Source organism: Plectropomus leopardus, chromosome 1, assembly GCF_026936395.1.
Source record: "Plectropomus leopardus strain MGB_pleo_1.0 chromosome 1, ASM2693639v1, whole genome shotgun sequence".
In the NCBI taxonomy this organism is placed as follows: Eukaryota; Metazoa; Chordata; class Actinopteri; order Perciformes; family Serranidae; genus Plectropomus; species Plectropomus leopardus.
The window spans coordinates 21,092,678-21,105,594 of NC_142176.1; the positions used below are offsets into that span (position 1 = coordinate 21,092,678).

At 37.8% G+C, this 12,917-nt stretch overlaps 1 protein-coding gene across 3 annotated transcripts in view; it reads right to left on the reverse strand.

Moving 5' to 3' along the window:
- The window catches only part of galnt18b (UDP-N-acetyl-alpha-D-galactosamine:polypeptide N-acetylgalactosaminyltransferase 18b), a 105,185-nt gene that overhangs the window by 38,436 nt on the left and 53,832 nt on the right, over positions 1–12,917 (reverse strand). For all 3 annotated transcript variants that reach the window (XM_088077515.1, XM_088077521.1, XM_042486778.2), the window contains exons 4-6: positions 5,834–6,017; positions 4,264–4,461; positions 3,898–4,012 (exon numbers count right to left, since the gene is read on the reverse strand). In XM_088077515.1, the coding sequence (XP_087933641.1) occupies positions 3,898–4,012; positions 4,264–4,461; positions 5,834–6,017 (497 nt within the window). The remainder of the gene's footprint in view (positions 1–3,897; positions 4,013–4,263; positions 4,462–5,833; positions 6,018–12,917) is intronic.

Consider the following 12,917-nt stretch of genomic DNA (forward strand, 5'->3'; position numbering starts at 1 on the left):
AAGTTCCTTCAGTCCAACACAACCAAGCAAGTAAACAACATGGAGTGTAACACTAGACTCAAAACTAGAATACAAAGCAATGAAGCAAGATGATTCATCACACTGTTTATACATAGTGCTACAGCCCTGGCTTGTAATAAATGTGATAAAATCATCAATGTGTCCAGCTATAAAGCAATCAGTGGGGCTATTATCAGGCCCAGGAATTCTAAAAGCATGTAATTTCTGGAGGAAAATGACTTACGGGACTAATCTCCCTTCTTTACTGATGATTGCATCTCTGTCATTAGCGAGGATGGATATTTCCACATTCAGCACCCTGTCGTAAACTCGTCTCCATTTCCTTCTCACAGTGCAATCTAGCCGGAGTGGAGCAGAGGAGGAGTTGTCCCTCGCTTCTTGCTGTTATTGAACAGGCTGATAGCTGCATTAATGATCTTTGTACAGTAGATGTATGCTATCATTAGGTATCCCTACGGGGGCTGCTGCTCTTTGGCCCATCCGCCAGTGGTACTGCTGAACTAAAAATCACACCGACTGATTCCCACCCAAGTGCCAAAAAGTGCAGTTCTTCTAATGGCCACTTGAGGCTGGCTCCAGAAGTGAGTCAGTCCTCACAGACCCACTCATTGAGGTTCCCACCTTTACAACACAAATAAACGTTTACAGCCTGAGAGAAAAAAAGTTTTCCTAACGTAACAACTGTACATTTGTGGCCACTTCGGTTGACAAGTCGGTGATATCCAGGGTGTCTACAGGTATCAGACATTTAGTTCAAAGCTTTTCAGACTTTTTCAGTATACTTTTAATCAAATCTAAGACTAATTTTAAGACAAATTATCTTTTTCTTATTTGAGCTTTGCAGGTAAGTTAAACGATAAGCAGGGTGTATGTGGTCCCATGCAGAGGCAGGCTTTATAAAGCTATATGGTTGGACAACAGTATTAAGTTAAGTGATGGGTTTAAAGATTTGTTAGATAAGTAAAAATGCTTGACTCACGTTAACAAAACTAAATTAAAAGATGTAAAAATACAATTACATAAAATGTTTGTGGCAATTAAGACCTCAGGAATTCACTTAAGACTATTTGAAGGCCTGATATTTACAAAATTGAATTCAAGACATTTTAAGACATTTAAAGACATTATAAGGACCTGCAGACACCCTTTTGCCATCTGTTGACAAGTTGCTGCCACGGGGACAATGTTGGTTGAGTATTGTATGCATGATGTAACCACAAATTCACAGAGAATAAGCTTAGCCAGATTTCTAGGTTATGAAAGTTAACTATAACGTTTGGTCATCTAAAAAGGTCTTAGTCAGCTTTTGGTTGTACTAAAAGACCCTCTAAGGAGTCAGATGTTAAGTTATTGCTCTCACTACAATTTGTTATGATGGTGTTACGCCTACTTCTCACAAGCAAAAATTAGCATTAAAATTAACCGTAACAGTAAATGCACTGTGCTAATTAAGCTAGCAGCTAGTGTTAGGGTTAGCTTCAACCTGCCGTCCACATACGGTCACCTCGGACCCTAAAAAATCCCAAATGGCAATGATTAAAATGTCTCGAAGCTTTAAAATGGGAGTCCACAAACCAACAGGTGACATCAGGGTGGTTATGTCCATTAATTTTATAGACTATGTTTCCATCAAGTCAGAGCTGGTGATGGTGTACCGATTAATTAAAGAACTTTGAGAGGAATGCAAAACAAGTACCGCCACAGTACGTCAATCTGAACAATGTCAGCGTGATCTTCACACATCACTGCTAACAGAGACAATGACTTTGAGTCTTACGACTCCCACACGTGCCTCAGTGGGATCACCGGGGGATGAAGGTGATCATTCAGACTTCAGAATTAATTTGTAGGGATTATTTATTCTAGCTGACACAAGAGAGAACACGTCCCAGTGTGTTCTGGGTACATTTTCTGAAGGATCATCTCTTGTTCACTTGTTACTATCAAATCACATGACTATTGTTATTGCATTAGTCACCCTGTTTGTTGATACTGTCAACAAATACCGTGAAGTAACAATGAATTGATCTCAGTAACAATTATGTAGCCAAAGCCTGATACTGTGTAGTCTATATCATCTATATCATCCTGACTTCCATTCTTGTCCAAAAACTATAAAAAACACACTAATTCACAACACTGTTGACGATTTTGACTATTTAGGGTTTTAGAGGATTGAGCTCACACTCCAGTCCAAAACTTACAAGTAGTAGGTATCTTACAGTTTGATTAAAGTATAGACTGAGATAGACTCAAGTTAGTTCCTGGCAATGTGATCTTAATAATAATAATATAAAAAGGTCCTGTGCCATTGTAGGGGTCTCATGTCTTTAGCATTTCTAATGGCCTTTCCATGGATACTGTCTCAGATACACTGTCCCACCAGAGCACCAAAAATGCATTTATCTGCAGATAGTCCCAAACATATGCACTAGATCCTGCTATTTGAGTAACATTTGCTAAAAGCTGCAGCGCTCAGCTTTTTTAAAAAACACTAGCCTTTTTAAGAATGAAAGTATATACTTGTAAGGTTCAAAGTACTGCCGATGAAGATCATGGGATATGATCAAAAGCTTCAGAACAGCTGATAAATGGTTCTTGAGGTTCGATTGTTTTGTCTACAATATATTTACTTTGATCTTAAGTAGAAACCAATAGTTGTCACAAACAAAGAAGGGAAGCAAACAATAGAGATACAGATCAAATGTATCCTACATTCCAAATCACTCACTTTGTCTTTTTCCTATCAGTACATGCTGCTGCTCGCCTTGCAGAGTATCTACTGTTGCATGGAGTATGCATACTACTATGCACTGGAGCACAAGTTTCTTGTGTTTTAATTGAGGTCAAGACACTGAACTTTGACCCTCTTGCTTAACGTTATCACCTGACATTATGTTGGATATACAAAATGCCATTCGCTGAGCTCACCAGAATTAATTATAATGAATTATTCTATTCACTTCAGCAAATCCAATTCCTGTTATTAGCCTGTTATCTATTCCACTGGTCAATAGTCACTTAAGTGAGCTGTTACTCATGATAGCTGCATCTATCAGCTGTCAATGAGCTCTCAACGAGCTGTAATCTCTCCAGTTTAGTTGATGTGATGTGTCTTCCTCTGCACAGAGGATTGTGGGTCAGCATAGCCAGAAAAGAATGCTGGCTTGCATACTGCAAAATGTGACCTGAAGTAGTACGAACATCCTAGTATCTTTGGCATATGTCATAGATATACCATGTATTGGGACATAATAAATATTTTTCTGGCACACTAAATAACAATAATAATAACTTCATTTATATAGCACCTTTAAAAACACAGTTTACCGTGCTCTGACAAACAAGGCAAAACCGAGGCTGTAAACCTTAGCTAATAAAACAATAAAGTCAATAATGCCTACTAAGTATGGTAGTATAGATATTGGAAAGCACAGGCATTGTTGGTTTTAGTTTTTTTGTGGAATATACAGCTGTAGAATAAAAACAGTATTATAGCCATCTTTGAGCACTGAGGATAAATTGCATTCAACTAAATTGGTACATCAGCAGTCTTAAACAGTTTGCAGAACACTAACCTTTTTATGAAAAAACAAAACAAAACACAAGTTGGCAGGACATCCTACACTGGTTAGAGCTCTACCTCTCATCACTTTACTAACCATCAGACCGCCTGTAAAACATTTTTAAATTCACAGACTGCATCACTTGCAACCAAATGACTCTTTTTCAATGAGTTAAGTATTTTACATAGAAAGGGGCTCTCAGTGACCTTGATTTCCAACAGCCATTAACTGTCATTATCATAGTTAATTTTCCACACATTACCTGGATGAACAATGGCCCATGGCCTCTGGGAGTGACATTATTACTCACCCTGATGCCCAGCTCCACATTTTCTCCCCCGTACACCTCCATCCCCTCATCCAACAAACCGATCTCCTCAAAGTACAGCCTATCCACCACGAAGCAGCCAATCAGGGCCGGGCTCCTGGGGGGATTAAACATAATTAAGATCAATTATGTTTGTCTTTTGCAGGTAATGCTAACTTCGCACAGTTGCTATAGTAACAGCAGGGAGAATAAGAGAAATGTGACCTTGCACAACATATAATTTGTTCATGAATGCAGCATGAATTACCCTTTTAGCAGGGTTGACATTTGTCATTTAATTTCAGATAAAAATTATCATATAATCATATCATTTGATTTGGGGTATCAAGACATGTGGTGCTCACTTACTGGATTGGTGCACTCTTGTTGCCCTTGTGCCACCAGGACTTGGGTGGGTTGAGGTAGCGACACCAAAGCTCCCAGTCAAAGCCCTGGGCAGACAGCGGATACTCTTCAATCTCGAATGTGTCGTACTTGATGTTATCAAATGATGGGGAGATTATGCGGGTTCTGTCTTCCTTAATTCTCTGCAGGATGGGTTCAGCCCTTCAAATATGGAAAGAGAAAGTCATTTTACTGAGTGTTTGTTTTGATAGGCTTTCTCTATTACCTTTGTGATCATGTCTGTCATGTAAGGGCATATTTTAAAAACCAATTTCATGATTTCAAGATTAATTCAATCCAATTTAATAGTCTGACAAACCATTATTTCCTATCTGAAAAGTTGATGGAATTTTTTTAATCAAAATATGAAGCGATAATGTATGTTAACTCGTTTGCAAACACTACACAAAAACTGCACAATACATTTACAAGGTCATTTAATGTGCATGTGGCAAAAGGGATCAAAGAGATTTATGCTCCCCCTCTAAATACAATGCATACTTATAGTGTGTGATATTTTTTGTCACTAGGGAATCAATTTAAAATAGTTTTAATCAATCTTAAAGTACTCGTTCTACATTTTGGGAAATACAGTGATTTGCTCTCTTGTTGAGAATTAGATGAGACTATTGATATAACTTAAAGATACCACTTGCTGAATATAGAAATAGACCAGATGGGCACATATTGGTACTTCATAAAGAATCAAGACATTGCCATTTTTTTTAGGGATGAAAAATCAAAGATCCTCAAGATGTCAATGCAATTTGACATGTTTGGATTATAATTTTGACACATTTGTATGTATTCATTTCTTGTTAAACATTTCTTTTATAGACATGTTTAACAACTGTTTTGCGATCTTGCCTGAAACCTGAGGATTTGCGATACTTTGATAAATTAAGATTAATCGTCGTCTTGTCCCATCCATCCCCCAGGGCACCAAGTATTGACAGGCTAAGTAATGTCTGTTAACATCAAAGCTGTTAATGGCTTACTGTTTGATGAAGCTGGAGACAACAATCTGATGCTGCTATACTGTAATACTGTATACTGTCAAGCTAACATTAGCTATTTATCAGTAGTAATGACCAGGAGCATCATTTAGCCATTTACCACACTGACACTGAATATTTTTGTATATTATGTCACCCAAATATCAGTGTAAAAGGTGTGATTAATCCTCTACACAACACTTAATGGCATTTTCCTGCTTCTTTGCTGATATGAACCGCTAAAGGGGTTGTGGCCTGCTCTGGTCTATGTGTATCGCATGATACTAGTGACATTTCAACTGTCATGCAACACAGCACTATATTTTAAATTAATATTACAAGGAGCATATTTAATGTGGTATAATATGAATGCTTTTGTCATAGACACAGAAAGCAGTCAGCGGAGAAAGAGCCAAGCAACAGTCTTTGTTTTTAATGAAATAATTTTCAGTAAACCCACACACTGATATGACTCAAGAACCAGTGCTCTTGTATTGAGCTGTGCTAACCTCACGCTGCACTTGTTGCGAATGACTCACCAGCCAACGTTGAACTCGACGTGGGCATCAAACAGGGCAACAACTGGGGCAGTGGCAGCCCTCCACCCGCTCACTCTGGACCGGATCAGACCTTCCTGCTTGGCATGACGCACCATCTTAATGAACCCTGGACGCTGGCTGTTGGTCTCAGACACGAAATTCTGCAGCTTCTCCTTAAGCTCATCTACACGACACACACAGAGAAATTTTACATCAATATCTGAAAAGTTTGTGAAGATCCCGTATGAGATTGGTGTGTAAATGCTTATGAGCAAATTTCCACCCACAAGGCATCGTCACGTCCTCCTCCAGTGGGCAGTATTTCATTGGTAGGAGGCCAAAAGTACTCACTGCTTCACTGCTTTGATCAGTGGACCAGAGAGGCAGCAGCTTGAGCCAGCACTGCAGACCTCCATGGGGCTTACCAGTCATAACGGGATATTGCAATATTGAAGACTTAGCCTGCAATGCTTTTCAAAACACGGGGGGAGGAGATGGACGAAGTCCTTCCAGTTTTAATGTTTGGCTTCAAAGTTTACCTCCATTATTACCTGAGCTATATATTTTATGATGAGTCATAACCTGCAGGATGAAAGAGCCTGTGCTACTTACATGAACAATAATCAAAGTAAACCTCATGTTATGAGTGGTGGCAAAATTTCTGCAAATTTTCTCAAAAATACAGTAAATTAAAGCAGTGTAAAGCTTTACCCTCAATTAGTAAAATGTCAAGGTAAGAGTGATCACCGTTTCTTTAAAGAAGGCCACGCTTTGGTGGCAGCTTTGAAATGTCAGAAAGTGGGTGAGCAAAACCAGAATTTTATCACAACTCTATACTGTATTATCAACCGAATAAAGCTGGAAAAAATAAAACTTTCATCAGCACTGCTTTATAATCCCTTGTATAAATCACCTTTGGCTGTGTTCTCACTTTTTCACTTTAAACTGCTGGTACCTTTCGAACTTAAAGGGAATGGGAAGCAGTTTCAAGCCGACAGAAAGCGGCTGCCATGAAATCATGCTGTGTCTGGCTTCTCTGGAGGAAGGCTGTGTCAATCTATAAAGTTGTAAAACCGTTTGATTTTCCAACCTTACAAAACTGCAAAAAAGTTCTGTTAGAGATGTAGTTTATCTGATCACGAAGTTTACAAATATCTTGGCTGTATTGTTTAAGTTTATGTATGTATCTTTGATCAACTGCACAAAATATGATCAGTGTTTCCCATAAACGTACACATTCTGTGCAGTCCCATCAGAGACTTGGCATAACAACATTTCTGCTTCAGCACTGATTTATGTGAATGTGAACTGTAATTTCTAAATATTTTTCAGCAGCCTTATATCCTTTTACTTTGCAAACACCTGGCACCTGCTCGCTGTAAACGAGCCTCGCAGCACATATCAATCAGTGCATCTGCAACACTGACTTTCAATATGAAATACAAAATCATATAATACAATACAATTACAATTTCTTTTTCTAATTTACACAGGTCTGCACAGTAACGGTGTTGCCAAAGGGAACACACTGGACTGTACATCCCTTTCATATTTAAAAGTATGTCCTGCAACTTTAGAAAAACTGCCTTTTGTATCTTGATACGATAAAAGGTTAAAAAGTTAAAGTTAATAACAACTGATGTCTCAACTTTCAAAGGATGCCTTTTTTTCTGGAATATGAGATAGCAACAGTCCAACACCTATGAATGAGTCATGAATCAATACATTATTGAATGAACGCCATTCTTCTTTTTCATGTCAAGGACGATGTTAAAGCTGTGAAGGCTGTGGAGTTTTCTTGTTAAAAAATTAATGTTTATATTCACAGGATGTATCCTTCAGGCCAAACAAATGTGTTGAACGCATTTCCTTTCGCATGAAACATTTTAAAATGTGCTTTTGTTTCATCAGAGTTGGCTAGCTAGCAGCTTCACTACATTTTGTGGTGCAATAGCTACTGTTCACTTCAATCACTGATCAATGAAACAGGATCAAAATAAAGTCTTCAACTTCATGTTAATGTGCACAATATGAACAAAATAAAGACCTGCTTGCATAATGTTGCTCCACAGAGCTACTAATGGTCAGAGTAACTTAAAGGGATACTTAACTGATTTCCGGTTGGCTTTGTATCATAACAACATGGATAGTATGTGTAAATTAAGTGTGGTAAAGGTCCCTTCAGCTTACCAGTGCCCAATCTTCCTGCTCATCTCTAAACTCAAATCTGCTGGCTGGCTCTGGTGCTGTGGCTCAAATTGCAGATTGTACTTACGCACTTACTGCTGATCAATTATAAACCAAGATTCTGTTACTGTAATGCATGTTTCTCAACTGAAATGTCTTTGGAAACATATTTTAGTACACTGATTGGCTATAATATGATAATTTATAAACAAGGAGCAGGCGCCATACAGTTTCCTGTTTTGTAAAACAGTAAAACTAGGCAGTGCTGAGAAAATATAAACTAAGACTTTGTTTCTGCATTGCCAATTTCATTTAACTGTAATTTGAGATTTTTGTTGCCAGCCGCCATATTGATTTCTATGGAAAAGCAGAGTTTGCATTTCGTCACCCACCAGCGTGAGTTTTGATTGGTCTGGTGCTGCATAGTGCATTCTGGTAATTGTAGGTTTTCTACCTCTTGAGCATAAGAAAATGCCACAGCCCTTTTTCTATCTTTGCTCTGGCCATATAGGACCAATTTTAGAAGTATTAGCATCATTCTAGCCAAGTTTTATGTTAAAAAAAGCCAGCTTTCCTCTTTTGGCAATAACTGACCTCATGACTCTGCTGGGGAAATTAATGCAAATATTTAGAAAATAGTTTTTTTATAAAGACAACAGAGTCAGAGTGTTTTACTCATCATACCAGTGGATGCTGCTGGTCCATGAATCTTTCTCGCCATAAAATAAGCAAGTCAGATGCAGAGTAATACTCACACTATATAAGCCACATGGAACATGAAATTCTATAGTAAGTTAACGTTAAGTATGACAGTATCTGACTCAGAAGAGCCGGCAGTGGTCGGTTTTCTATCCCTCCTAATTAAGTACAATCAGGAGACATGCCAGGTGTAGCCTAAATTTGCCACTGATTAGATATCATCAAACCAGAGCTCAGAAATGTTCACATACTGATTCAAAATAATAATTAATAATTTGTCAAAATAAAAGTCCTCTCCTACTTTCATGTTTTTAAATGCACATGTTCTAATTCTGTTTTTATTCTAATTCTATTGATCTGTATCCCCTCCGAAATCTACATCTTTCAGTTTCAGCATATGTAATAGAAGCATTTCTTCACTTTGGACTCAGACTTTTAATTCTGGCTAAAGGAAAGCTACTGTAGTTACTCATGTGAGCAGCTGCTGGTGACGTTCCACCAAATTACTGTATCTGTAATAATTTTTAATCCATCAATAATTAAGACATTCTGATGTGTGTGTGAATTAAAAAATAAGAATGATGATGTGTAATGCCTCATAACAAATCATAATAAAGCATAGTTCATTACACAAGGAATGGCTGATGGCCAACAGTCATCAATCTTTCAGGATGCTGAAGCTCTGCTGGAAAGCAATGGGTTTTGGGATGGAGTTGGATTGGAACAACAAACAAACAGGTTTCTAACAACACTGTGCAGCCAGGCATTAAATCCTGTAACATATTCAAAATGTTCAAAGGTTTTTCTCTGAAGATAAAAAGCGAAGCTAATGGTGAGCTGTAAAATGGTGAATACAGCATTTAGCTCACCTCTATCCTCTGTTTGATTTGACAAAATAACATTTCATGAAACTGTGTAAAACTACCTGCTTTCTGAATCAGCAGCAACACACTGAGAGGTTTCTACATTCAAACATGTTTTTATACATGCTTTCTATGTGTAACATGGCTTAAAAATCGACTTGTTCTGCCTTTAATTAAGTGTGCAGAGAATTAAATTGGGTCATATGTACTGTAGTTTGGTGCACATTCAGAAAAAGGACATATGCTTGATGAATGGGATTTTAGTAATTGTTTGCTTTAACCTGTTGCTGCCCCATGACTATATGTTAATGCTTGTCTGGACCAACAACTATTCAACTTTTTTTACTAAAGTAAAAACTAGTAAAACTATTGATACCACTGTGTGGATCTTAAATTTCATGAGCACAAGTGCGAATGTATTAGCATTAAAATATGCTTAAGTACCAAAGGCAAAAGTCATCATCATGCAGATTAGCCAATTTCTTACCATTGCACACTGTGCTGCTGTACCAAAAATACTGGTGCATTAATTTGTACATCACTTATATTTTGCACCTGGTAAGGGTAATACATATTTTAATGACTCTGCCCCAAACAGTGTTTTTTTGTTTAAACCTACAATATCAAATCATAATGTACTTGTTAATTATACTTTTGTATCATTAATCTCAATCTTGTGAACTGTATTTTGTCTCCTTTTGTGTCTCTGTCTGCAGTTTTTCACTGCTGACTCTCTTGGCCTTCATTTTGCTAGAAAAACCTTTCTGGAAAAAATCTTTTCATTTTAACCCAAACCATCATCTTTTTCCTAAAACTTGGGGCTATTTGGCTCAAAGCCCTGAGGACAAATGTCTCCCAACAGCTATCAAACATGGATTAACAACAAGATCACTTAAAGAGATAGTTCACCCCAAAATTAAAATTCAGTCATTATCTATTCTCCTTCATGCTCATGAAAAGTCGGGTGTTTTACAGTTTTACAGTCCACAAAACACTGCTGGAGTTTCACAGGAAGAGAGTATTGCACTCATCTCCCAAACACTGAAACAAATGGTGACCAGGATTGGAACGTTAAAAAAAACCATAATAAAATCACAAAATGTCTCCATAATGCTCATCCAAAGTAATACAAGTGACTTGAAGCCCTGACATGCCATGTTGTTTTGAAAAATGTCACCTGTGCCATATTTTTAGCCTTGTTGTAACCTGTAGCCTTTAGCTCCACACGTAGGAGCTGCATTCCTGTATGTACACTTGCATAAGACCGATGAGAGCTTTCTGGAGTTAGCGGCAGGCAAGAAGTCCCTCTGTCGGATTTAAAACTACTGTATCTGTGGGTTATAATTATGTGTTACTATATATAATCCTTGTCACTACTTGCTTTAATTGTTTGGGAGGCTAGTACGATGCCGCTTCCCTGTGAAAATGTGCCAGTGTTTTGTGGACTGTAAAACCTCACTAGACTTTACATTGGCATGAGGGTGAATAGATAATGAGTGAATTTTCATTTTTGGGTGAACTATCCCTTTAACAAAAGCATAAAAGTTGGCCTTAATAATAACTGTCAAGGTCCATAGACAAAACAACTTTTGCAAGTCATGTTTCCCCCACATTTGCAACATGCAATTGTAATCAGCATTAGCTTATGGCATTTTAGATTGCACACATTAGCAGCTAGAGGACTTTCCCTCTACTCAGAGCTTAAAGTTTTACATGAATTACTTTTTCTTACTCACTGTTGCTTTAAGTCACTGTATCTTGCAACAGAAAAGCATGGTTGAATTTCAGCCTGTATGCATTTTATTTCAGTCTAACATTGTAGAAACTGAGCAGCTAATGCTGCTATGTTACTATGAAGTTATTGAAGTGAGATGCCCGGCTCAGTTTCCTGAGTACGTCTTTTGTTTACATATGACATGTGCGTTGTCTGCTGAGCCATAGTTTCTCCGAAAACAAACTATTTCCACACTTCTCATTCATTCCCTAGTAAATAATGTTTTACCCATTGTCTTTCTCTTGGGTGCTCACCATCATCTGCCTGATGCATTGTGACAATGACACAGAATTTCAAAATAAGGGCGCATCCAAAAGAGGATTATATTGATGAATATTTTCTCTTTGCATTGATGATTGTGGATCGTTGGTAATGGAATCAAAATATCAATCCAGATTGATGGATCGTTACACCCCTTGTAGAAAGTTGTAGACAGTTTTAATGTACAAATACCTCAAAGTTGTACTTCAGTACAGTACTTGGGGAAATGTACATGGATACTTTCCACCACTGGACTGTACTGAGCCTTTCTGTGTCTCACACACTGTATGTTCTCTTCATGCATGTTCAAACCAAACACCATTTATCACCACACAGGCGTTACTGCTTGCACAGCAGATGGCAAATCGGCATGGATACAGGTTTCACAGTTGCTGTGTAGTTTGCACTACACCACTTGGCAATTTCTCATTACACAACTCTGTGGTTGTTAAAATCTGTGTTTAAAATATCCAACTGATAATCGCTTTTCCTCCAAGATTTCACCAATCTCATATCCATTCCTTTTAGTTTCTCCCCCTCACAAATTGCATACAACACTTCATATATATATCACAGAGGAAACACCTTATAGTGATCACATCTGTGTGGGTAAAAACATTAACTAAAAGCTAATGATTATTGTGACCACATTTTCCTTTTTATTTCTCATGCAAATAATTGACATTTGAATATTTATTACATTAATAATAAAGTTATGAAACTGACAGCTTTGCAATTTACTGAATTTATTGACTGTTTCTAAAAAGCAGTACAGCTATTTTATTACATGACCAGGCATTATCAGTCCACATGAGTGGCTTCAACCACAGGTGCTTCCCCCGTGTGCATTTGTTTTCTATCACTGGTAGACATATGTGTTATTTTAACAGGGGACGCAGGGGACACATCCTCTTCAATATTTAGAATTTGTGCATTTTTCTCCCTGAATAAAGACATGAAATCATTTGACTTTTACACCATAAATTGATTCAGAAAATGCACAAAATTACCAGAATGCAGATTGTTAAGTGTTTGATGCTTAACATTTTTTTGGCAAAGGACCCCCAGACCCCAAATCCCTGATTCAATTGGCAGATATTCACTCTATCATTTAGGTTGAAATATGGAAAAACTAGTCACTGACAGCCTGTCTCATAAGTGAGCCATTCTCAAAACCCGACTCTCACAAAGACCAGCCTTTCTCGGGCCACAGCTTGCGACATTATCCAATTAAGGAGGAATCAGCTAGGTCAATTTGCCCTTCTCTCCCTTGATAGCCACACATCCTCCTGCATGCTAA